This window comes from Penicillium riverlandense (genome assembly GCF_028828495.1).
Source record: "Penicillium riverlandense strain IBT 135883 chromosome Unknown utg000011l_segment0_segment0, whole genome shotgun sequence".
In the NCBI taxonomy this organism is placed as follows: domain Eukaryota; kingdom Fungi; phylum Ascomycota; class Eurotiomycetes; order Eurotiales; family Aspergillaceae; genus Penicillium; species Penicillium riverlandense.
This window is the reverse complement of record NW_026643201.1, coordinates 1,052,224-1,074,890: the sequence shown is the minus strand read 5'-3', so window position 1 is coordinate 1,074,890 and position 22,667 is coordinate 1,052,224. Positions and strand designations below refer to the sequence as shown.

The 22,667-nt window shown below is 49.7% G+C and overlaps 14 protein-coding genes across 14 annotated transcripts; 9 read left to right on the top strand and 5 right to left on the bottom strand.

Annotated features, from left to right (window-relative positions):
• Positions 1-55: 55 nt before the first annotated feature.
• Positions 56-902, top strand: N7474_011132 (CTD kinase subunit gamma; the record flags this gene model as incomplete). The annotated part of the gene is made up of 2 exons (XM_057202542.1): positions 56-265; positions 324-902. 2 exons carry the CDS (start codon positions 56-58, stop codon positions 900-902), a joined length of 789 nt encoding a protein of 262 aa, XP_057047826.1.
• A 580-nt stretch (positions 903-1,482) lies between these two features.
• Positions 1,483-3,168, top strand: N7474_011131 (MDR family MFS transporter; the record flags this gene model as incomplete). Its single annotated transcript, XM_057202541.1, has 1 exon — positions 1,483-3,168. One exon carries the CDS (start codon positions 1,483-1,485, stop codon positions 3,166-3,168), a length of 1,686 nt encoding a protein of 561 aa, XP_057047825.1.
• Positions 3,169-3,651: 483 nt separating this feature from the next.
• Positions 3,652-6,217, top strand: N7474_011130 (uncharacterized protein; the record flags this gene model as incomplete). The annotated part of the gene is made up of 2 exons (XM_057202540.1): positions 3,652-3,662; positions 3,943-6,217. The coding sequence occupies 2 exons, from the start codon at positions 3,652-3,654 to the stop codon at positions 6,215-6,217; spliced, it is 2,286 nt and encodes a 761-aa protein (XP_057047824.1).
• Positions 6,218-6,299: 82 nt separating this feature from the next.
• Positions 6,300-7,285, bottom strand: N7474_011129 (uncharacterized protein; the record flags this gene model as incomplete). Its single annotated transcript, XM_057202539.1, has 2 exons — positions 6,300-7,064; positions 7,121-7,285. 2 exons carry the CDS (start codon positions 7,283-7,285, stop codon positions 6,300-6,302), a joined length of 930 nt encoding a protein of 309 aa, XP_057047823.1.
• Positions 7,286-7,793: 508 nt separating this feature from the next.
• N7474_011128 (MBL fold metallo-hydrolase) lies at positions 7,794-8,882 on the top strand (the record flags this gene model as incomplete). Its single annotated transcript, XM_057202538.1, has 2 exons — positions 7,794-8,171; positions 8,235-8,882. The coding sequence occupies 2 exons, from the start codon at positions 7,794-7,796 to the stop codon at positions 8,880-8,882; spliced, it is 1,026 nt and encodes a 341-aa protein (XP_057047822.1).
• A 310-nt stretch (positions 8,883-9,192) lies between these two features.
• On the bottom strand, positions 9,193-9,645 carry N7474_011127 (4-carboxymuconolactone decarboxylase; the record flags this gene model as incomplete). The annotated part of the gene is made up of 1 exon (XM_057202537.1): positions 9,193-9,645. The coding sequence occupies one exon, from the start codon at positions 9,643-9,645 to the stop codon at positions 9,193-9,195; it is 453 nt and encodes a 150-aa protein (XP_057047821.1).
• A 528-nt stretch (positions 9,646-10,173) lies between these two features.
• N7474_011126 (uncharacterized protein) lies at positions 10,174-11,204 on the bottom strand (the record flags this gene model as incomplete). The annotated part of the gene is made up of 2 exons (XM_057202536.1): positions 10,174-10,938; positions 10,998-11,204. The coding sequence occupies 2 exons, from the start codon at positions 11,202-11,204 to the stop codon at positions 10,174-10,176; spliced, it is 972 nt and encodes a 323-aa protein (XP_057047820.1).
• A 332-nt stretch (positions 11,205-11,536) lies between these two features.
• Positions 11,537-12,566, top strand: N7474_011125 (MBL fold metallo-hydrolase; the record flags this gene model as incomplete). Its single annotated transcript, XM_057202535.1, has 2 exons — positions 11,537-11,875; positions 11,940-12,566. The coding sequence occupies 2 exons, from the start codon at positions 11,537-11,539 to the stop codon at positions 12,564-12,566; spliced, it is 966 nt and encodes a 321-aa protein (XP_057047819.1).
• A 157-nt stretch (positions 12,567-12,723) lies between these two features.
• On the bottom strand, positions 12,724-13,557 carry N7474_011124 (carboxymuconolactone decarboxylase family protein; the record flags this gene model as incomplete). Its single annotated transcript, XM_057202534.1, has 2 exons — positions 12,724-12,927; positions 12,979-13,557. The coding sequence occupies 2 exons, from the start codon at positions 13,555-13,557 to the stop codon at positions 12,724-12,726; spliced, it is 783 nt and encodes a 260-aa protein (XP_057047818.1).
• Positions 13,558-14,100: 543 nt separating this feature from the next.
• On the top strand, positions 14,101-15,833 carry N7474_011123 (uncharacterized protein; the record flags this gene model as incomplete). The annotated part of the gene is made up of 6 exons (XM_057202533.1): positions 14,101-14,349; positions 14,401-14,677; positions 14,730-14,820; positions 14,871-15,124; positions 15,174-15,254; positions 15,304-15,833. The coding sequence occupies 6 exons, from the start codon at positions 14,101-14,103 to the stop codon at positions 15,831-15,833; spliced, it is 1,482 nt and encodes a 493-aa protein (XP_057047817.1).
• A 297-nt stretch (positions 15,834-16,130) lies between these two features.
• N7474_011122 (zinc-dependent alcohol dehydrogenase) lies at positions 16,131-17,285 on the top strand (the record flags this gene model as incomplete). Its single annotated transcript, XM_057202532.1, has 1 exon — positions 16,131-17,285. One exon carries the CDS (start codon positions 16,131-16,133, stop codon positions 17,283-17,285), a length of 1,155 nt encoding a protein of 384 aa, XP_057047816.1.
• Positions 17,286-17,724: 439 nt separating this feature from the next.
• Positions 17,725-18,685, top strand: N7474_011121 (uncharacterized protein; the record flags this gene model as incomplete). Its single annotated transcript, XM_057202531.1, has 2 exons — positions 17,725-18,116; positions 18,172-18,685. The coding sequence occupies 2 exons, from the start codon at positions 17,725-17,727 to the stop codon at positions 18,683-18,685; spliced, it is 906 nt and encodes a 301-aa protein (XP_057047815.1).
• A 219-nt stretch (positions 18,686-18,904) lies between these two features.
• Positions 18,905-20,437, top strand: N7474_011120 (YagE family protein; the record flags this gene model as incomplete). Its single annotated transcript, XM_057202530.1, has 1 exon — positions 18,905-20,437. One exon carries the CDS (start codon positions 18,905-18,907, stop codon positions 20,435-20,437), a length of 1,533 nt encoding a protein of 510 aa, XP_057047814.1.
• A 523-nt stretch (positions 20,438-20,960) lies between these two features.
• On the bottom strand, positions 20,961-22,414 carry N7474_011119 (uncharacterized protein; the record flags this gene model as incomplete). Its single annotated transcript, XM_057202529.1, has 3 exons — positions 20,961-21,624; positions 21,680-22,271; positions 22,330-22,414. 3 exons carry the CDS (start codon positions 22,412-22,414, stop codon positions 20,961-20,963), a joined length of 1,341 nt encoding a protein of 446 aa, XP_057047813.1.
• Positions 22,415-22,667: the final 253 nt, after the last annotated feature.

The following is a 22,667-nucleotide window of genomic DNA, read 5'->3' as shown; positions in this document are numbered from 1 at the left end:
ACTACATTCGGGCGTGCTCACCGCCTTCTCTTCCTCGTGATCGACCGAACCCACTATGGACGCCTCTTTCACTCCTCGCTCTTTCTCCGAGTCGCCGCCGGACAAGATGATGGTCGATCCATTCGAGGTGCGCATGCGATTTACCACGCAGCTGCAGCACCTGAGTGCCACGGTCACGTCTTCACAGAAAGCCGCCCACTATGCCCTCAAATACCGCGACCTGGACGAGGACCTCCATTCGTGCATTTTGGAGCAGCTCGAACGTGTAAGTGCCTCTTCCTGTCCTCATAATGTCAGTTGGTTTCTAATTTTTACATCTCTAGAATAATATGAACAACCGCGCAAACATCATGTCCTTCATCGAGCACTTTTGCGAAATGGCCACCAAGGAAGACCATCTGCCCTACGTACGGATGATACAGCGCGACATCCTCCGCGTCGTGGACGCCGTCGTGCCACCCGACGGGACGGGCGCTGCGAACGTGAAGCACGTCCGACGAGTGCTACAGAGCCTACAGACGAAAGAAATGCTCTCTAAGGAGACAGTAGCGGAGATCGATGCCGCGCTCAAAGACCGCGAGTCGCACCCCTCTCACCTAGACCTGGAACCCGAGGAGATCCCAGAAGGCAACAGTGCGCGATCGAAGACGGGGACGCCGCGCAGCTCCAAGCCACCCCAGCGCGTGGACAAGAGACAGATCGAGCAGCGGATCGAAGAGGATCGCGAGCGGAATAAACGGCTGCGCGAGAGCATGTGGGCGGTCAATGGGGATGATATGGACGAGTATGATAAGTTGTGGGAGGAGACGAGCGATATCAACGAGGATGATTTTATAAATGCCCACGAGGAGGCTATGGAGCGCGCCCAGGTGGCTGCTGCGATGCGGGAATCTGTGGTCTGATGGAGTGTGTACTATATTTCTTTTTTTCTTCTTCGTGGATATGCTTGGGGTATTACGGTGTTGGCCTGTTTCTGGTGTTTGGGATGGGCATGATCTTGGAGATACCATAGAGATGATTGATCGAGGCAAATGATAAATCCGATTAAGTCATTGTATACTGCAGTCATGTGTAGAAAAAAAAAAAAAAAAAAAACAAGGAAAGCCAAAGAAAACATATCGGAGTCACTGTCGTAGTGGCTGTGCTCAGCGCAAACGGAGCTAAACGGAGATTCCCGCGCCGACCGACCGATCCCTAAACCGGGATTAATTATTATGAAAGACGGAACCCACCTTTGCCGGACCCACACGAGTAACTGTGAAGCGCGCATTAACAATGGGCGCTCTGCACTCGGAGGGTCCCTGTCCCGGGAACTATTCCTGCGCGCAGAAGCCCTAGATGTACAGCGGACGAAATTTGCACCAGAAGGACCAGGAGGTCCGTTCCTCCGTCCCTGCGCGGGCGACTATATAATAATACACCATCCACTCTTGCCCTTTTTTTTCCCCCTTCCCCTTTCGGTCTATACTGATCACCTTCACCATGACCAACGAAAAAGAAGAGATCCCGCCCGAGAAGGACGTGGAGTACACGCAGATGTCCGGTGATGGGCTTCAACTGCAGCCCACGACCACCACGGACTCTATGCGGTATCCCTCCATGACCAAACGACTGACCATCATGCTGTCGCTCTATGTGGCCATGTTCCTGGTCTCTCTGGTGAGTACAGCCTTAACTTCCCTCTGGTCTACATGTATTCATACCGTCCAGGACCGATTGATCGTCGCAACAGCCACTCCCCAAATCACCGACCACTTCCACAGTCTAGGCGATATCGGCTGGTACGGCAGTGCGTACATGCTAACGGCATCCGCCTCGCAACTCGTGTACGGCCGTCTGTACACCTTCTACCAAGCCAAATGGGTGTTTCTCATTTCCATCGCCATCTTTGAAATCGGATCTGCCGTGTGCGGTTCCGCTCCCTCGTCGACAGCCCTCATCATCGGCCGTGCTGTGGCCGGCCTAGGCACGGGAGGCATCTCGTCCGGCATGATCGTCATCATCGTGCTCACGGTGCCTCTCCAGCAGCGGCCTCTATTCCAGGGCTTCGCGGGCGCCGTCTTTGGTATTTCCTCCGTCCTGGGCCCCGTCCTGGGCGGAGTCTTTACCACCGAACTCACCTGGAGATGGTGTTTCTATATCAACCTTCCAATTGGTGGCGCAGCGATAGTGGCCATCTTCTTTCTACTCGATATCCCGCCGCCGAAAAACGTAAGCATGCCATTTAAAGAGCAGATGAAGCAGCTGGATCCGCTGGGCAATCTGTTCTTGGTTCCCAGTGTGGTCTGTCTCTTGCTGGCATTGGAATGGGGCGGGTCAACGTATCCTTGGAGTAGTTGGCGCATCATTCTCTTGTTCGTGCTGTTCGGTGTGCTGTCCATTATCTTTGTAGGCACGCAGATACGGGGCCAGGAGAAAGCGCTGGTGCCGCCTCGGATCTTCAAGCAGCGATCCGTGCTCGCGGGCGTGATGTGGACCATGTGTACCAGCGGCGGCATGATGGTAATGCTTTACTATCTGCCGGTGTGGTTCCAGGCCATCAAGAACGTGGACGCCGAGCAATCCGGTATCATGAACCTGCCTCTCGTGCTATCCATGGTGGTAGGGTCCATTGGATCTGGAATTCTAATCACAATTCTGGGGTACTACAACCCCTTCATGATCGCCTCCGCTATCCTCATGTCCATCGGCGCCGGGCTACTCAGCACATTCGAGCCTGACACTGCCCATCCAAAATGGATAGGCTATCAGGTCATCTTCGGCTTCGGCCTCGGACTCGGCGCGCAGCAGGCCAACGTAGCCGTGCAGACATGTCTCACGCGCGCAGACGTACCGATCGGCGCATCGCTGCTGATGTTCTCGCAGCAGCTGAACGGTGCAATCTGGCTCGCCGTTGCAGAGACGCTCTTCTCGAACATGCTGTCCTCGAACCTGTCCAGCATCAAAGGCGTGGATTCCACTCACGTCGCGGATGTCGGGGCTACTAATTTGCGCGAGAGTGTGTCTGCTTCTTCGCTGCCGGCCGTTCTGAAGGCCTACAGCGATGCTATCTCGAATACTTTCTATCTGGGGGTTGCCATGGCGTCTCTGTCAATCTTTGCTGCTCTGGCGATGGAATGGAAGAGTGTCAAAAAGGCGAAAAAGCCTAAGGAGGAAAGTAAATGCTAGAGAGATGGGAGAATTTTATGTCCATAATGAGTATTAATTAATACATACAGAATCATTCATGATCGTTTATCCAAAATATCACTCGTCTGAACTTATGGCATCTGTGACCTGTACGTTGCTATGCAGTAGGCACGAGTATACGACGATGGAGGTAATACCTAAGAAGGGCTGGACGACTACATTCACATCCATCAAACACCGTCACGGCCGATGGTGAAGAGCGGAAGAGGCAAAAAAGACTCTTGGGTTGATGTCAGACCCGTGGCGGATTGTGGCTGATTGGACGAGGAACTCCGTAAATCCCCCGCAAATCCGGAGAGTTCGGAGCCGGGATATTCCCCATCTCCTTCCTGGCTGCTGGGCTTGTTCTGAATCCCTAATGCGAGCACCGGCTGTTTCATTTTTCTATTCCGATTTTGCTGTGCTGATCTCCGGCCAACTGCCCCGGTCCCTTGGCATTGGAGACGTCCTTCAATCATCGCCATGCCGACCGGGTCGGTAGCCTCGCCAGCCAGAGGGAAATCTAGTAGTGCTGTCAAAAAGTCCAAGAGATTCACATGTGAGCACTGTGATCGTCGATTTGCTCGATTAGAACATCTACAACGACATGAGAGAATCCGTGGGTCCTTCAATCCACTCTTTCTTTTTGACTTGACCACTAAAAGGGACATAGATACCAATGAGAAGCCATTTAGCTGCGCTCAGTGCAAGCGACACTTTTCAAGAAGGTATTTTACCGCGTGGGCTTGGGTGATTCTTTCTAACCCTATTCAGTGATTTGCTGGTACGCCACGAGCGACTGAACCATGCAGAATCCACGGGTCAGCAGGACCAGGCGAATGAATTCTGGCAACAGCCCTCTATCCAGGGGAGCGTTTCAAACCCTCCAGTGCAAGAAGAGGAAGAGACAGCTGTGGACAAGAGTATTCATGAGCCTCCGATGATTCCTATGGAGGACCTTGCACACCAATACCCCGTACAAGCTTATGAGGCACCGCTAGAAGCCAACACCATTAACTTGGATCATATGAGCGGATTGCCTCGACCGCCGAGTACCGAAAACAACAGAGAACAACAAATTCAGACACTAAACGGCTTCTCACCATATCTACCAGCGCAAATTCCGATGTTTCCCCATCCTGGCTTCTTGAGTGATTCGTTTCAGGATTTGGCTGCGTTTATGGACAACCACACTCCCTTTACAGATGATTTTGCCTCTTTTGTTTCATCAGCAAACGGCATAACATTTACTTCGCCAGATCGCTACCCTAATTCTGGCGGTTTTCCTCTACATCTGGGCGCGGAGTTGGCGACAACAGACCCTGCCCAGCAAGCCGATGAGGTCGAGTCTTTTTCGCAACTTGGATCGAGATTGCCTTCTCTCCAGCCAGAGGAGCGCGCTCCTATCTCCGGAGCTCCTCCTCAAGTTGCCAGGCCAAGCAATTTGTTCGAAAACATCAGTTCACATATGCGCGATGTGCTTCTCAGCAAGGTCCACGAGTTTGCTACTGTAGTTCCTGAGGAATTCCAAATGCCGACTCGACTGGCGTTATATCGGTATATGACTGCATATGTCAAAGGATTCCATGAACATATGCCTTTTCTTCACATTCCTACCCTGTCGGCGGAAGGGTGTTCCATTGAGCTTGTGCTAGCCATTGCATCGATTGGCGCCCAGTACTGTTTCGAGCCAGATAAAACAGTACAATTATTCCAAACGAGCCACGCTATTGCAAGAGAGCGCGTTCGGAGGCGAGATGCCTCATCCGTATCGCAGGCAAGAAGTGACCGTGAACATACACCGATGATGCACAGCTATTCGAGTCGTGGCAACTTACCACAGTGTGAAGAGACAATCCAAACAGCGCAGGCTCTCCTTTTACTCATGGCAGAGGCAACGTGGTCTAACCATCGAACGATTCTACGTGAGGCTCTTGCTATCCAGAGTATTTTAGCAACTTTGGTTCGGGACCATGGTCTGAAGACGCCACCCTTGCCGGAAGACGTTCCCTGGGAGGGATGGGCAATATATGAAAGCACCAAGAGAACCAAGTGGATTGTATTCTGCTTCTTCGACCTGCATACGATAGTTTACAACATCCCATCTCCAATTTTGAGCTCTGATGTAGATGGGATGCTCCTACCGTGTCAAACTGCCACTTTTCGCGCAACATCCCACGCCAAATGGCTGAAAGCAAGAGAAAACGAAACAAACATAACCTTCAAAGATGCATTTTCCAACCTATTCCAAGAGGACTTTAGCACGGTGGGAACTGCACCGAACTCGACCCTTGGCAACTACATCCTTGTGCATGCGCTGATCCAGCATATCTATCTTGTCCGTGAAGTCTTCCGCCATCGCCGGAAGGACATCCCAGAAGATGATATCGCGTCTACTGAGATTGCATTACGTAACTGGAAGGCAATGTGGAAGCACACTCCAGATTCCAGCATTGATCCTTCGAACCCTATGGGACCAGTATCATTCAACTCCACAGCTTTGCTCCGGCTGGCATACATTCGGCTCAACGCGGATATTGGGCCCGGACGAGCTCTCCACACACGCGACCCAACACAAATTGCCAATGCATTCCTTAAATCCCAGCTTATATCCAGAACACCAAGGTTACTACGTCCAGTGTTGCATGCTGCACATGCTCTGAGTATACCAATACGAATTGGTGTCCATCTCGTGGCTCAAACACAAACCTTCCGCTGGTCAATACAGCATTCTTTAGCAACCCTCGAGTGTGCCTTCCTCCTTAGCAAATGGCTTGAAGCTTTGTCCTCACCGGCAGCAATTGAGACTATCACTCCTGGAGAATACAAAATGGTGATGCTGGTTAAAACAATGCTGGATGAGACAGATTTCGCTGTTCCTTCACATTTCAACGTCGGGTCTCCATCTAGTATGAAGTTACTAGCTGCAAATGTTCTTCGAGTATGGGCCAAAGCATTCTACGGGCCTGCACAGGTTTGGGCCATTGTTGATGTTGTTCGAGCCTCTTTGGAGCTCTGCGCGGATCTAGTGGAAAACAATGTAACATAATCCAGGTTCGTTTCATTTGATATCATTCAGTAAATATAAAGTAGGGAAAGAGACAGTTCCCAGTTCCCAATTCCCATTACCGTTAGGATTGCTCATTCAACCACTTGTACACTACGCGTGCATCTTTTCCCTTATAGCGAGGATCTTCACTAGCCTCGTGAAACGCATCCAAAGTCGGTTTATCCAGAATAGTCCTTGCACCCACCATCTTCGCCAAATCACTGCCCATCTGCAATACCTTGGAACACAGTTCGATCCGGAACCCACCTTCATATCCTCGGCTCGCGGGCGCATTTGCATGGATACCAGGCACCGGATTACTTTTGGATGTGACCCAGCACTGACCACCGCTGACATTGATGACATCCGTCAATGTCTTTAGATCTAGGTTCATCTTGGCACCGATATTCAGCGCCTCGCTGGCCGCGAGGCTAGTGATGGCCGACAGATAATTGTTGATGACCTTGAATGCCGTTCCGGCACCGACGTCCCCGCAGTGGAAGATTCCGTCTGGGTTACCCATATGCTGGAGGATTTCCCCGGCCGTCTTGAATGAGGTCGCCTCCCCACCTACCATGAAGGTAAGAGTCCCTGCCTGGGCCCCCATCGGACCTCCTGACACCGGGGCATCAACGAACTTGACAGCCGGAAAGTCTTTATTGAGACTTTCCGTTGCCTGTGCCACTTTCTGGATGGTAGCCGACTCGATCGTGCCGCATTCCATGATAATCAGTTCCTTTGTTGCCTTTGGATTGCGGTGCCGAATACCCGACAGGATTCCAGTCTCTTCGTCCAGATAGACACTCTCTACAGCCGACCCATTGGGTAGCATCGTGACAACGATGTCCTGCGCAAAAATTGTCACCACGTCTCTTTCCGCAATTCGTGCTTTCCAGGACTTACCGCTTTCTGAACTGCCTCGAATCCATTCTTAACCACTTGTACAGGTCCCTGTTCTTTTGATTGGCTTTGGAACTTCTCAATGGCTTCGGCTGACACATCACATATCAAAATAGTCGCATTGGGTCCGATCTTCTCGCGAAGGTTGATAGCCATTGGAAAGCCCATTACACCCAGGCCTGCTGATAAATTAACCTCACGTTCTTGCCACCAGTAGAAAGATTTGACATGCCTATAAATGCTATTATGCGCTGATCCGAAGACATATTGGAGCAGCTGTGTGATAAGAATGTGAATATAGTTTGGCAAGAACGAGATAATGTAGAGCGACACCTTAGAATACAATTCCAGGTCTCCAAGCGCTAATGCATAGAGAATATCAAAGGTATATATGATATTGAATGAGCAAAGGCCGTTCGGGTGCACTAGGTGGGGAAAGCCAGACTCGGAGAGCTTCCCCAATTTCCCCGATGTTGAACGTCCCGGATTCCCCAAGTTCCCTCCCAGGATCCAGTATGTACGGGCACTAGTTTCAGCAGTCGCAGCAAAGTCTAGAAACAGATAAAATTGAGTTGATCTGAACACTTACTTTTCCTACCGCACCTTTCACCTTTCACGTAGTGAGCAGAAACCTCTTCATTGCTACTGAATACCACTAGATATAGTCCACATCAACATGCTTTCAACCAACACGATTAATCAGGATACGAGCCTTCCTCCACCTAGGGCCGATCAAGTTTATGTCACAGTCTCAGCATTGGACGGAGGACACTTGACCCTCCCAGAGTCTCTGTTTGTCACAGATGCCGACCCAAACAAAAGAGTCACTGTGCCATCTCTGTCATTTCTTATCCAACATCCATCAGGAGGTGCTGGATCTCCGACAAGACTGCTATTTGACCTTGGGATGAAGAGAAACCCACAAGAATTCCCGCCACCCATGCAAGCCCATATTCGCAATCGACAGCCGACCATACTACATCCAGATGTGGGCGATTCGCTGCGCGCTGGAGGCTTGGATCCGGCCGAGATTGATATGGTAGCTCTCAGCCATGTAAGACCTCCTTGTGGCTATCATTTTAGAAAAATAACTTATCAGTTTGCTATCTTCCATTAGGTGCATTGGGATCATGTCGGTACACCGGCAGACTTCAGTAAAGCCCACTTCCTGGTCGGTGCTGGAACATTGCACCTCCTCCGCCATGGTGCAGGGCCCCATTATCCTGCTGAGATTTTTATTCCTGATCTCTTGCCTGAGAAACGGACTCAAGAGTTCCCCCCAGCAAATACGCCATCCGCTGACCCCGAGTTGGGAGAGGTAATTCCTGAATGTGTTCCTGCCGCCCAGCAGTCTTCACATACATGGCAGCCACTCGGTCCCTTTGCAGCTGCCATCGACCTCTTCTCTGACGGAAGCGTATATATTCTCGACAGCCCAGGTCATATGATTGGACATGTCAACCTTTTGGCGCGAGTGTCTCCGACCAACTGGGTTTACCTGGGCGGCGACTGTTGTCATGATTCCCGTATCCTAAGTAGAGTAAAGGATATCGCCTTGTACGATGATGGGCATGGCGGGAAGAGGAGTGTACATGTTCACACTGCAGAGGCAAGAGAAACGTTGAGAAGGGTCCAGAAATTGGTGGATGGCATCAACCAATCTGCAACAGAGTCAGGAAGCAATCAGATGGTGGAAGTAGTCATCGCGCATGATGGCGAGTGGCGTGAAAAGAACAGATCAAGATTCTTTCCTGGGTCTCTGTGAGCTTTCAAAGCGTCTATACTTAATAAGAGTCTTTTTACAATTAGAGTTAGCGGCATATGTCTACCCATTGATGTTACTGCCAAGATACCGAGATGCCAGTAAAAACAGATAATGAGAAATACTTGGTGAACATTATCTCTTTCCCAAAATACATAACAGCATGTTTTCTGGTGGGTCAAAATAGATGCCAGTTTGGGAGATACTTGAAAACAAAGAAATGGGCCCACTTGGTACGCATACTATTTTGTATGTATGCGAAGTCTGGAATCTATTACCCTATACCATTGTCTGAGCCACACAGCTATCTCTTTCATGCCTTGTTGGACTTTGCCCCTAATTCACGCGGCTTCTCCCCGTTTTCAGCCATCTCGTTGAGTGTCTTCTCAGCAATCTTCATAGCATCAACCCCAGCCGGAACGCCGCAATAAGTTGTTGCGTGTAGGATGGCCTCCCTAATCTCAAGTTCACTCAGACCATTGTTTCGAGCACCGCGAATGTGAATCGCAAGCTCGGGGGCGCGATTGAGAGCCATCAACATGCCAATATTGAGCAGACTGCGATCCCTCCGGGGAAGGCCTGGCCTGGTCCATGCATATCCCCAGCACCATTCGGTTACGAGCTCCTGGCCGGGTCGCGAAAATTCAGTTGACCCGTTTTCGAGAGCTCTGTTGACGTATGTGTCCCCGACAACAGCGCGGCGAACTTTGAGGCCCTCCTCAAAGAGTTGGTTGTGGAGATCGTCGAACTTAGGGTCCGTTGACATATTGGAGGATATATGTAGTTGAGATTGGGTTGAAATTTAACGGTTGTTTTGGATGGATTGAAAGAGTTAGACAGATTTTTGAAGTTGCAGTGAGTTGGGTATGTTTAAGAGCTAGAGATCTGTCAAGTAATAGCTGGTTCATATTGCATCGGATGCCCTCGGGGTAAACGGATGCCCGCAACCCCGCACACACCTTCCTTTCTCCGAATTTGGGGAATAGTGGAGACGCATTTTCACTGTCATTTCATGCCTAACCCCACTGTACAGGTTGATACCGGCAGGAAACGTTACACGTATTCAATGTCCTCCAAAGGCGAATTCTGTCTTATTTTCTACCTAGACCCTAAAGTCAAGGCACACTAATACCTAACCTGACTCGTTTATCAACCGAGATCAATAAATTCAACCCAGTGATTTAGATCGTACATTCCAAGTCAACCCCTCATTAAGAATAGGCAAAGCGAAGCATAGAAATAGGTTATATCTAATTCAATCTATACATAACTATGAAAAGCAGAATTGTCAGGTCTAGCTCGTCTTTGGGTGATCAGTTTTCCAATCTTCATTGCCACCCAGATAACGGAAAACGACTCTAGAATCCAGGTCTTTGCATCGTGCATCCGCGCTGGCACCTTCGTAGGTTTTCAATGCTGCACTTCCAAGGACATTATTTGATTCAACCCCGTGAGCCATTTCCAGTGCCAGTGAGATATCTTTTCGCATCAACTGCACTTTGAACCCATTCTTATATCCATTCGAAGATGGAGCTTCCGGAGCAACGCCAGGAACAGGACAGAATCTATCGCAAATCGTGTTTTGTGCTGTCCCAGCAGCATAGACTTTGGCAAGGACGCGAGGATCTAGTCCGGACCTCATCCCCATGTCCATAGCCTCCGAGCATGCAATGGCGATGATACCGGATAAATAGTTGTTGGACAGCTTTGCCGCAAGACCAAAAGATGGCCCACCACACGGAATGACCTTGCTTCCCATCAGGGACAATAGCTCGCATAGTCTCTGGATTTCGCGCGCGTCATCTTCCGCGCAGCCTAGGAAAAAAGCAATGGTTCCCTTCATTGCCCCAATAACCCCACCACTAACAGGCGCATCGTAGAGCGAAGTAGATGGAGATACTTTCTCGATGTGCTCCTTGACCTCTAGAAAACTAGCCGTATCGATAGTCGAGCAATCGATGAGTAGCTTTGCTCCGATCTCTCCAGAACATATTCCATCGGGTCCCAGATAAACCATTTTCACGTGTTTCCCTTCTGGAAGCATAGTGATAATTATATCCTGGCCATGGCAGTTAGACTTTGCGAAAATGCGAAATATAGGAGGCTGGAAGGATATACAGATTTATCGGCAACATCTTTCGGACTGGAGGATCGCACCGCCTTAAGAGGATATTTCGTACAGAATTCCTCCACTAGAGCTGGTACAATATCGAAAACATGCACCTTAGTGCTTGCCGGAAGTTTTACTGCCAAGTGCGTTGCCATCCACATGCCCATGGCCCCAAGGCCGACGAATCCAATCGAGTTTGCTTGAGGGACGGTCATTATGCAAAGATCGCGTGCATTCAATGAATAGAGCCAAAAGAATTGTAGCTGAATTTTGTCTACGCAGTTCCAAATTTATTTGAAATCCCAATGATCTTCCAAGTGGGGAAGCTTAAAGAGTCCCGAGGTAACTAGTGCAAAATAAGTATGTGCTCAGCTTCCCCAATTTTGGGGTAACGGTTAGTCATTGTTCGCCTGAATTCCGGAGGTTTCTTCCCCGAACGCTTCAAATAAGCTATGGTAATCGTGAATTTGTATTAAAAACATATGAAAAGTTAGAAGCTACCAAACAAATAATTCTTCACCTTTCTTCCATTGGCGATTGAATTATCATGCACTCATTAGCCGAGCCGGAGGGTTTAGTACAAGTGAGCGCTCTCCAAGCTGGACATCTTACATTGCCAGAGCGGTTTTTCGTCCATCCCGCCTCCGATGTGGCAAGAAAGACAGTACCCTCTCTCTCATTTCTAATTGAACATGTTGAACCTCGTTCTGGGAAGGTTACTCGGATCATATTCGATCTTGGCTTGCGACACCCATCGAATTACCCTATCCCAGTTCAAAATCATATTAAGACTCGTCAACCGTTGAGCGCAGAGCCGGATGTTGTTAAGAGCCTGGCAGCTGGGGGTTTATCCCCAGATAACATTGACTTCGTGATATATTCGCATGTACGTACCCTCTAAGCAACGCACATTGCATGGAATTTGCTCATGATTGAATTCTGGCCGAAAGATCCACTGGGACCACATCGGCGATCCGAAGATGTTCGGCAAAAGCACGTTTGTTACTGGTCCCGGCACGTCGACACTGTTGGATGGAAGTAATCTCGCCTTACGTGGAGGCCACTCATTCTTCGAGGTTGACCTGCTGAGTGAATCACAAGCAATTGAGATTTTACCAGATGGAAAATTCAAAAGTATGAACACTATGAAGAAAGGCATTTCGTTTGATGGTGATATTCCCAATTTTAATCAATCCTGGGAGCCCCGAGGCTCTCTTCCACGAACAATGGACATTTTCCAAGATGGAAGTGTCTTACTTGTCGACGCACCTGGTCATTTGCCAGGGCATATGAACATCTTTGCACGGACAGGTCAAGACAAGTACGTTTATCTAGCCGGGGATGCTTGTCATGACCGACGCATCATGACCCGAGAAAGAGAGATTGGGGAATGGCATGATGAGCATGGCCATATATGCTGTATTCACGCCAATAGACAAGAGGCTGAAAGAACGATTGGGCGTATTAAGCAACTGGAGTTGGAAGGCGTCGAGATTATTTTTGCCCACGATGTTGAGTGGGAGCAAAACCCGGAGAACCAGAAGCGATTTTTTAGTGCATGTTCAGAGAAGCTTTGAGAGTGAGAATAGTATTTGAAGTACAATAATTGATAGAGCTATTATTGGAAACCTTCTCTCTCTTATATAAAATTTCAGTCAGGACTTTTATGATAAATTGTTCTCACTAAAGTGTAAATGCGCGTATAGATTGCTCAGTCTGACTTTCAGTTATGTATCATTTCGCACCAGCCAGCTGCTCCAGGATTGGGGCGGCTGCATGCGCAGTATGAAGACTCAATTGCGAGGCAATCTCGAAAACCTCAAGGATTTCTTCCGGTGTTCCACCATACCCAAGTACATTTTTCATATGTAATCGAAGTCCGGGCACATACAAATGAGTTGCAGCCACATCGAAAGCACAATATATCAACTCTTTCACCTAGAGGTTCTTGTCAATGTTGATGAAGACTGAACCTTCATGTAAACATACCTTGGGCTCTAAACCTCCAACCTTGTTCTTGTCATTCCCTCTTGACCAAGGCACGGAAGAGAAGCCGAGGTAGGCCTCGAAGAATTCGGGATCCATAGCAAGGAAGTCCTCCCAAAATTGATGCCAGTAGCCACGATTGTTGGTAAAATCGACCTTCAACTGCTCACGATGCGCATCTAATGGTTTCCCTGCAACAGGGTGGCTGTCATAAATTCCCGCTTCTTTCATCACATCCACAAGCAAGGGAACGCCGATGTTACAAGCATGAATACCCAATGTACTGGTGAGCTCAATTACCTCCATGATTTCCGATATGGTCGCGCCTTCCTTTAGAGCCTGGGTGATATGTTGCTTCACTCCAGGCAAGTAAAGATGCGTTGCCGCACTATCGACAGCGATGGAGACTAGCTGTTGCACTTTGGGAGAAAGATGCTTTTTGCGTCGAGGAACAGCCAGAAGATTGATGCTCGCATCAAATAATTCCGGACTCAAGTTAAGGACGGATTTCCAGTTGGAATCCCATGCATCTCGACCAACTTCAGAAGTGAATTTTGCTTCAAGGACGTCTTCGTTCGTCATGGTGGCTTAGCTTTGAGATGGCTCCTAGGCTCAAGTCTCTCCCTGGTCCTCCTTATTATCACCAACTTAACTATGAAAGGATTCTTAACGTATGTCACTCAAAAACATATTTTCGCACTAAGAATAATATCCTAACTTCCGTAGGGAAACGCGGGGAATTGGAAGGTTGTCCGGGAATTAAGAATGATGATTGGTGACCCGTCGGAGTGGGAAGGATTCCATTGTTACCCCAATCCAGGTAGCCACCCCTCTCGGTCTTGGCCGAGCCCATAGACGCGGGACACTTATCCTGGGGAAATGGCGTATTCCCTTCCCCAAATCCTATCCATGTATAGTCTTGTATCTGAGTACCGGGAATGAATGGCTTGGCCTTAGACTGGTGGAATTCATATTGAAGTCAAAGATGCCCCCTTACAAAAACTTAGACCCCTGTTCAATACTTACCAAAGTTTTATTGACCCTCGGGTTTTCAAGTTCTTAAGGTCTTTTATAATTCAAAAGAAGGCTGTCAAAAGATCCGATCTTCATTGACACACAGCCAGCATGTCGGAAAAAGATGCCACTGAGCAATCCAAGGCAGATTTTGCCATGGTAGAGCTTGCAGAACATGCACAAGCCCAAGATGGGGAATTTCAAAAGCGCAATTCACGCCTCGTTCGAAAGCTAGATCTTTACATTGCACCAGTCATGATGCTCCTCATGCTGATTAGCTATTTGGATCGCGGCAACATCGGCTTCGCTGCAACCCAAGGTATGACGGATGATATTGGACTGACTGGAACGCAACTGAATGTGAGTATGGCCTGTCAAACAAAAATTTAGTTAGGTCTAACAGAAAACTAGACCGCAATTTCGATTTTCTACATCTTCTATGTCCTCGCAGAGTTTCCGACATCGCTCTTGGTGAAGCGCCTCCAGTTCAATCGCGTGATTCCGACGATAGCATTTGCATGGGGTCTTGTCTGCATGTGTAATGGATTCGTCAAAAACTTTCCAGGATTGTGTGTCTGTCGCTTGATTCTGGGATTCTTGGAAGGCTGCCTCTTCCCTTCAATGACTCTACTACTGGCCAACTGGTATCTGAGAGAGGAATTGGCCACCAGAATATCCTACCTATTTAGTGAGCTAGATGCCTCCAACCTATGAAGAATTTATCTAACATTATTCTGCAGTCGCATCTGCTCTTTCTGGTGCGTTTGGAGGGTTGATTGCGTTTGGCATTCTGTACATGGATGGTACCGCGGGTTATCCTGGATGGCGCTGGTCAGTTCTCTGCCCCATTGTTTAGAAAAGGGAAATATTAACAAAAACAGGCTTTATATCCTCGAAGGGCTCATTACAATGGTATTCGCGGTCTGTTGTGTATTCCTCGTGCCAAAGGACTACGAAACTGCATATTTTCTGAGTCCGGACGAAAAACAACTCATGAGATATCGTGACGAGCAGTCTCGAGCTTACAGTGGAGGTCAAGGCCATTACAAAATGGCAGATGTAAAGCTTGCAGCCAAAGATATCAAAACTTGGATCCATGGCGTTAGCCAAATCTGTGTGGTTACTATCTTATATGGTGTGTATCCCGCTTGAAATACTTGATTACAGTGACTCATTGAGGGTAGGATTTGGTACCTTTCTTCCGATTATCTTGAAAGACGGGTTTAGTTATACAACCAAACAGGCGCAGTATCTAACAATTCCAGGTAAGCAAATCCAGATGCAGAGCAGGAGTGTCTATGCTAACTCTGCCAGTGAATCTCTGGGGCGCAATTGTATATGGAATTGGTGCGGTTTTATCTGATCGCTACAATGCCCGCTATCTCGTCATTGCTACCACTATTCCGTTCGGTATTGCTGGATATGCTATACTGCTGGTATTCAACGTTCCCGTCGGGGTCCTCTATTTCGCTATGTTCCTGGTTGCAACTCCCTGTTTCTTGGCCACTGGCGGCAACATCGCCTGGCTCTCCAGCAATTGCGCACCGGACGGGAAAAGAGCAGCCAGTCTGGGAATTCAGCTTACGTTAACAAACCTTGGTGGCATCATCGCGGGTCAGATCTATCAAAGCACATCTGAGCCAAGATACGTCCTGGGCCATTCTTGGAGCTTGGGGTCTCTGGCGATTGCTTTTATTGGATGCAGCATTATGAGAGTAATCTATCATCGGAGAGAGAAGTCGAAGGATGAGGCAAGGGCCAAGTTAGGACGTGATGAAGAATCTGGCGTTCCGGAATTGTGGCATCCCACTGATCGTGGACTGAATTTTAAGTACTTGCTTTGAATACTTGCCGCGGTTGGCTTTCGAGATCAATGCAGATATGATCCGTATGTAGGAGAAAAAACACTTGTTACAGATAATAATGATATTCTGATTTGGTTAGTAGTCAGTACAAAGACACGACGTCCATTACCCCGAGACTCGAAAGTATTGTGATTGGGGATGAAAAGTAGATGCGGGGAAAGATTGTTCCCCATGTGGGGACAAGGAGTATATTCTTTTGAAACATCAGGCGATACAATTGGCTGTCAAAGTACCGTTCTTTATTGTTCACATTCCCTAGGAAGACTGGTATGCAAAATGGCTTGTCTGCCTCCAACCATGAAGGCACAAGTTCTAAAAGCCTACAACGAACCCTATGTCTTCACGGATGTGCCTCTCCCGAAAATAACATCGCCATATGACCTTCTAATAAAGGTGGAAGCTGCATCATATTGCCACACTGATACAGTATGCGCGACTGGCGGGTTTGATGGCCATGCAAACGCTCCAACACAGTGGCCGCACATCGGATGCCATGAATTCGCGGGAACGGTGGCAGACATACACAAACCATTAGCAGGAAGTGACTCCTCGGTTGCCACATTTCAGATTGGTACCCGGGTGGGTGTCCCAGGCCGAGCTTTTCATCCCTGCGGCAGGTGCTACGAGTGTCAGCGAGAGACGCCAAATCACGGCCAGCCCAGCGACCGCAAGGGTTATTCAGTGTATTGTCCCAAGGCCAGAAACCTCGGCCTCAGTGTCCCGGGAGGATTTGCGCAATATGCCGTGGTAGATGCGCGACAGGTCGCACCGCTCCCCGCTGGAATGAGCGCCGTGGACGCTGCTCCGCTGATGTGCGCTGGGCTGACTATATATGCGGCCTTGAAAAACTGTCAACTTAGACAAGGAGATCGAGTTGCCATTTTAGGCTGCGGCGGAGGTCTGGGCCACTTGGGCATTCAGTTCGCAGAGAAGATGGGCCTCAAGGTTGTTGGTGTTGATACATCAGTGCCTGCTGTTGCGCTTTCTCAGCGACTAGCGACGGATTCCCTGATAGTGAACGCGACGAAAACTGCCGCCGACGAAGTTCTTCAAATGATAGGAAACGAAGATGGCATTGCTGAGCAAGGACGACTGGGGGTTGACGCCACGGTTATTCTCCCCGAATCACAAGCGGCATTTGATTATGGGATCCGATTGCTGAAGAACTGGGGTACATGCGTGGTGGTGTCTTTTCCTACAAGCGGGTTTACCTTCTCCACGCAAGACATTGTCTTTCGGCACATTTCGATCATTGGTAGTTTGGTGGGAAGCAATGCACTCCTACGCGAAATGCTCGCTTTTGCCAATGAGCATGGAGTCAAGTGTGTTTCCCAGTCATTTGCCTTGCCACGTCTCAACGACTTGGTTGCGCGACACCACGAAGGGGTTGAAGGAAAGCTGATTATTGATTTCAGTTTGGGGACTAGTTAGCTTCGCGAATAGCAATTAGCCTAGTAGGTCTATTCCTTGTTTCTAAAAGCGGTCTCAAGGTGCTACGAATGAGAGGGTGGGTCTCTTGGCATCTCGAAGTAGAGCACGTATGCCGAATGAGTGTGACGAAGGTAAAGGCAGAATCGTCCGAGGATTGACCAATGAGTATCAAGGCAAGTGCGCTTCCCACATTTTTCGAGTTCATAGACTTAGCACTATCATGTTACGTATCTGTCAAAAATCAAGACGACCGTATCGCTGGGAGATATATAGATCGGAGCCGGAAAATCCCCCTTCCGATGATTTTTTTTCTAAGCGCAGCTGCACCACCAGCATTATTGCCTCTCCCCAACGCTTCCCCTCTATGTTTTCCCACCTGGTCACCGCAGCAAAAGGTCTTTTTGCGCGAAACGAACACGAAGCCGACGATCTACCAACGATGGTGTCCGCAACAAGGCGAGGAGTCGTTGGTGCCGCAAAACCGGCGACCGGGCCTGCAATGAACGGAAAACGCAAGGCAGAGTCTACAACCACAAAGAAGGCAGAGGGCCAGCAGGCTAAGCGGAGAAAGAGGGACAGCCTTGAGGCAACGGAGACAACACTAGATGGACAAGACCAAACTCCCACTGCACCCTCGACCAAGCATATGAGATTCGACAGCGAAGAGCCCGAGCTGCCCGAGGAAACACAACTGGAAGAGATTTCAGAGACACAAAACCAGATAGGGGATGACGATGATAGCGACGACGATGCGCCGGAAGCGATCGATAACTCGGCCCAACTATTGAAGATCAAGGAACACGCAAAGAAATTGGAGGCGGCGAAGCAAATGTATGTTTTGTCTCACCTTTCTCCGACCCCCGCTCTCGCTAACATACGAGTACAGAGAGGAACAGATGAAAAAAGAGAAACGGCGGAAACTCGACGAGCGCCGAAAACTGCAGGCCAAATCGACCGCAAAGGCTAACGAAGCCAGCACACCGGTCGATGACCTACAGTCCGAGAGCACGACCACCCTGCAGGGCTCAACCACCCACGATGTGCGACGCCGTGCCCTTCCCGCCTTGCTCCCCGATGACATCCTGAATGCGGTGCCTGTCGAGCGGCCCCCTACACCTCCAGCCGAGGATCTAATCGGGGGGCGAAAGAAGCCCAACAAGCTGAGGTTCTTGGACAAGACCGACAAAGCGCCCAAGGATGTGCAAATTGGGGACGTTGCGATTCGAGTTCTGGATGCGCCGTCGACCAAGAAGAAAAACTCGCAGCCGAGCCTGGCTCCCAAGATCTCAAAAGCTGGTCGGAATATCAAGGACAATTGGCTCAAGCACCCGCGCAGTACGGGCCAGGTCAATGGCCTGCGGCGGACAGCAGGTGGCTCATCTGGGTTTGTGCGCCGGTGAACTGGAGGTGGTGGAACCGATGAAACGCCAGGAAAATAATCAAATGCATCTCATTACAATATACGCAGTAATTGCAATCGTAAATAATCGTGCGCTGGGTCCCATACTTGTACATGGTTCAACGGTCGGTGAATGACGCATTAATAAGCCCGTGCGTGAGCTTCGACTTTTCGACCTCTCTTTCTTCTTCCCCCCGTCAATGGCCGCATAACCCTGGCCATGGCTTCCTCCGCAGAAGAATCCCCCCTTCTGCCCCAGAACCAGGCAAATTCATCGCCACGGACTTCCCGGCCGCCCCGGTCGGTCACCTTCAACCCGCTGACGACAATCAGCACGTACGGCGGCACCACCACCACCTCCGATCCCACCTTTCGCCCGTTGCAGGCTAGCTCTCCTCCCGTATGGAATGTCACCGCCCAGGGCACCCATCCTCGAGTGGGCAGCCAGCCCATGCTCTCCGCGTTGAACAGCAAGCTCCGTCGTCGCCACAGTCATGGCGCTCCCCTAGCAAGCACCTCACCCTCAGCCCCGAAGATTGGACCGCAGAGAACAACCAAGAAGGCGCAGAAACTCAAGCTACTCCCAGATCCAGTGACGGCAGAAGAAGAGGAATCTGATGGCGACTTCCCGCGCGATGTTTACTCGCAGATCACCCGGATAAAGGAACCTGCGGCACGAAGCCATGCTGCGCGACTGGGCAAGGCCGATCGAGACCGTATCCCGCGCGTGACGGCTTACTGCACGGCCAATTCCTATCGACTCGAGGGGGTCATCAAGTTCCTCAAGTCACGGGCCAAAACCCGGGGAGCTAATCCCAAGCTGTTTGACGAGTGCGTCTACTCGCCTTTTGACTATCAGTACGAAGAGAAGCAAAAGAGCAGTCGTCTTTTTCCTAGCTCCGGGGGCAACCATCATGAGAGACGCCCCAGTGAGCGCAGGTACTCGGACAGCGCGGTGGAGGTGGAGGACAACACCAAAGCTCGACGCGAAGACCTCATGGAGTTTCATGAATCCGAGGCGGCCAATGTTAATACGGACCACCTGGTTCCATCGCCGCAACCAGAGGAGACCCCCGATATCGATACCACAATCCACACGCCAGAAGTGTTCTTGTTTGACTATGGGACCGTTGTCATCTGGGGAATGACACCCGCGCACGAATCCCGTTTCCTGTCAGATATATCAAAATTTGCGACATCGATCTTAAGCTCGGATGACACACAGATCGAGAATTTCAACTTCTACTATGCGCGCGAGTACCAAGCACGGATATACAATGACTTTATCTCGCTGCGCGAGCCGCGCAACCACATGATCAAACTGGCCATCTCCCATGCTCTTGCCCAGTCCGTCAAGACCTCTCTATTCGAGGATCTGGTGTCAGAAACCATCTCTGACACCGCACCGCTACCGGCTCAGATTGCACAGACGGGCAGTGTCAACCTCACGCGCCGGCAGATCAACATGCAGATTGGAGAGCTGTTTATCTTGCGCATCAACATCCATTTGCAGGGGTCTGTTCTGGACAGTCCTGAACTCTTTTGGGCTGAACCTCAGTTGGAGCCCGTCTACCAGGCCGTTCGTAGCTACCTGGAAATGGACCAGCGGGTTAGTCTCCTGACAGAGCGGCTGGATGTCATTGCGGATCTTCTGGCCGTGCTGAAAGACCAGCTGACACACCGCCACGGCGAGTATCTTGAATGGATCGGTAAGCTTAGCATTACTATTTGGGCAGCATGTGGTGGAAGCTAACACGATGCACAGTGATTGTTTTGATTGCCGCGGAGATCCTTGTGGCAGCAATTAATATCGTCGTCGATCTATACGCCGGTGTAGATTAGTCGCCGTACCGTCAGTTTCCTTCCCGTCACACGTCCTTCTCTTCTCTGCCTACATTATTACTTCAACACTTCGTTCCAAACTACGAATTTGTGCGCAGCTTTGCATTAAAATGCTGGGATGCACACCCTGTTTCAATTATTCCTTGTCTGATGGTATCGGAGTTGGCGCGGCTCCGGGTTATTCTCTATGTTATGTTCTGGGAGGAATGGCTTATGGTATGCGAGATGGATTGATTTGACCTGTACACACACGCACAACTGGCATTCTTTTTCATGTATATAGGTAGCCAGTCTCAACAGATGGATGTTCGCAGAAAAGGGCTACTCTAGTAGATACCTGTCCTTCTATGCTAAACTTCTGAACCCCATCACATGAACAGCCTATGGGTGTCGCTAGATAATATCTGTATTGATGGTATTTGTTTTGGATAATCCTACTGAAACTCTTTTCGAGCAATCTGCTCGCACAACTCGCCAAGGACACCTCCCAGCCATTCAAAATCAGCTTTCTCCAGATACACCTGACCGCTCAACCGCGTCCACAGCCACGACCCATGCCGGAAGACAGGCACAAAAGTATCATATTTCCTCAAGAGAGTCCAATGACAAAATTCAGAAGCCCGATCCGCCTCCTCTGGAGTTAGAGTTACAGAAGCACCAGAAGGCATAGCGCCATCCTGATCGCCCGCAACCGCGATCGGCAACTGCACGGTTGTCAGAGCACACGCGCGCATCTGACTGGCCTCTCCGGGCTTCAAATCGGGCTCCTGGAGGACCTTGGTTCCAAGAGCGGCTGCGACAATGTCCGCTCCTTCGTTGGCTATCATCTGGCAATATCGCATGACGGCGTCTTCGCCGCCGCAAATTTCTTTGCGGAATTTTAATGCCGCTCCTACACAAATGTACGCGGAGTAGTCATCAGTAGCGACTAGTTGAAACAGTTCCTCGAAAGAAGATTTTTTCTCCGAGTTTTGGGGGGTATGAGGAGAGTCGGCTGTAGGGATAAACCCCCACGAGGTAGGAAGAGTAGTGTGCATAAAGTGCTGATTGCGCTTAGGAACGTAGAGAACAGCAGCACTACGAGGAGTATATAGCCACCTGAGAGATAAAGTCAGCATATAAACCGAATATTGCAGAGTCAAGACGCCCATACTTGTGGCAGTTCGAGACAAGAAAGTCAGGCTGTAGCGTGTTCATATCAAGAGGAATCTGTCCAATGCCATGTGCACCATCGATTACACTCAAGATGCCCTCTTCGCGGCAGATACCGACGAAACGCTCAAAGGGAAATCGAACGCCGGGGACGCTGTGAATTGTGTCGAAGACTGCGGCGCGAACTTTGAGGCCCTCCTGACGAGTTTGGAGGACAACCTCGCGGAATCGGCGTTCAATTGCCTCCTCGGAAATAGGATACTGAAAATGCACTTTCCGAGCCTGGAGGGCAGTGTGCTCTTTCAGAGAGGTGATCCCATTCTCCACGGCTCCGTAAACGGGTTCAAAGTAAATGACCGCTTCCCCGGGCTGGAAATTCAGGTTATATAGAACCGTAGCGACGCCAGTGGTGGCGTTTCTGACAAAGACACATTCGTCTCTGGACGCATTGATGAGCGTTGCGAGATCCTGGCGCGCCTCATCCAGAAGCTCTGCATGTAGTTGACGGACATATCGATCCGGTCGCCCATCGGCGAGCTCTTGATAGGCCCGCTGTGCATTACGAACGACAGCAGGGTGTGCACCATAAGAACCTGATTATGGGGTGTTATTCTTTGGGTATTCTCCTCAAAGGCCACTTCTTGTACAGACCGTGGTTGAGGTTTTTGTAAGCGGGGTCAAACAACCAATGCTTCAGCATTGGCTTACCGTAAGGACTGAGTTGTCTAATAGTCATGGCGTTAAGGTATGCAGTTATCGGTGATAAACAAACAGTATGAATTGGCCGTCGTCGAAGAGCTTTGGTATATTTTGAAAAATAGCCCAGCCAGGTTGGAAAGACTGCATTGAGTAACCGAGTTTAACGCCCTTCGGAAACTCAAACCGCAGTTCGGGAGATGGCAATCTGGGCAGTCTAGGCCAGCTCAAATAAAATACCCGTCGGGTAGTTTTTGATTGGGTTACACAGTAAATAAGGATCACTGATCTCC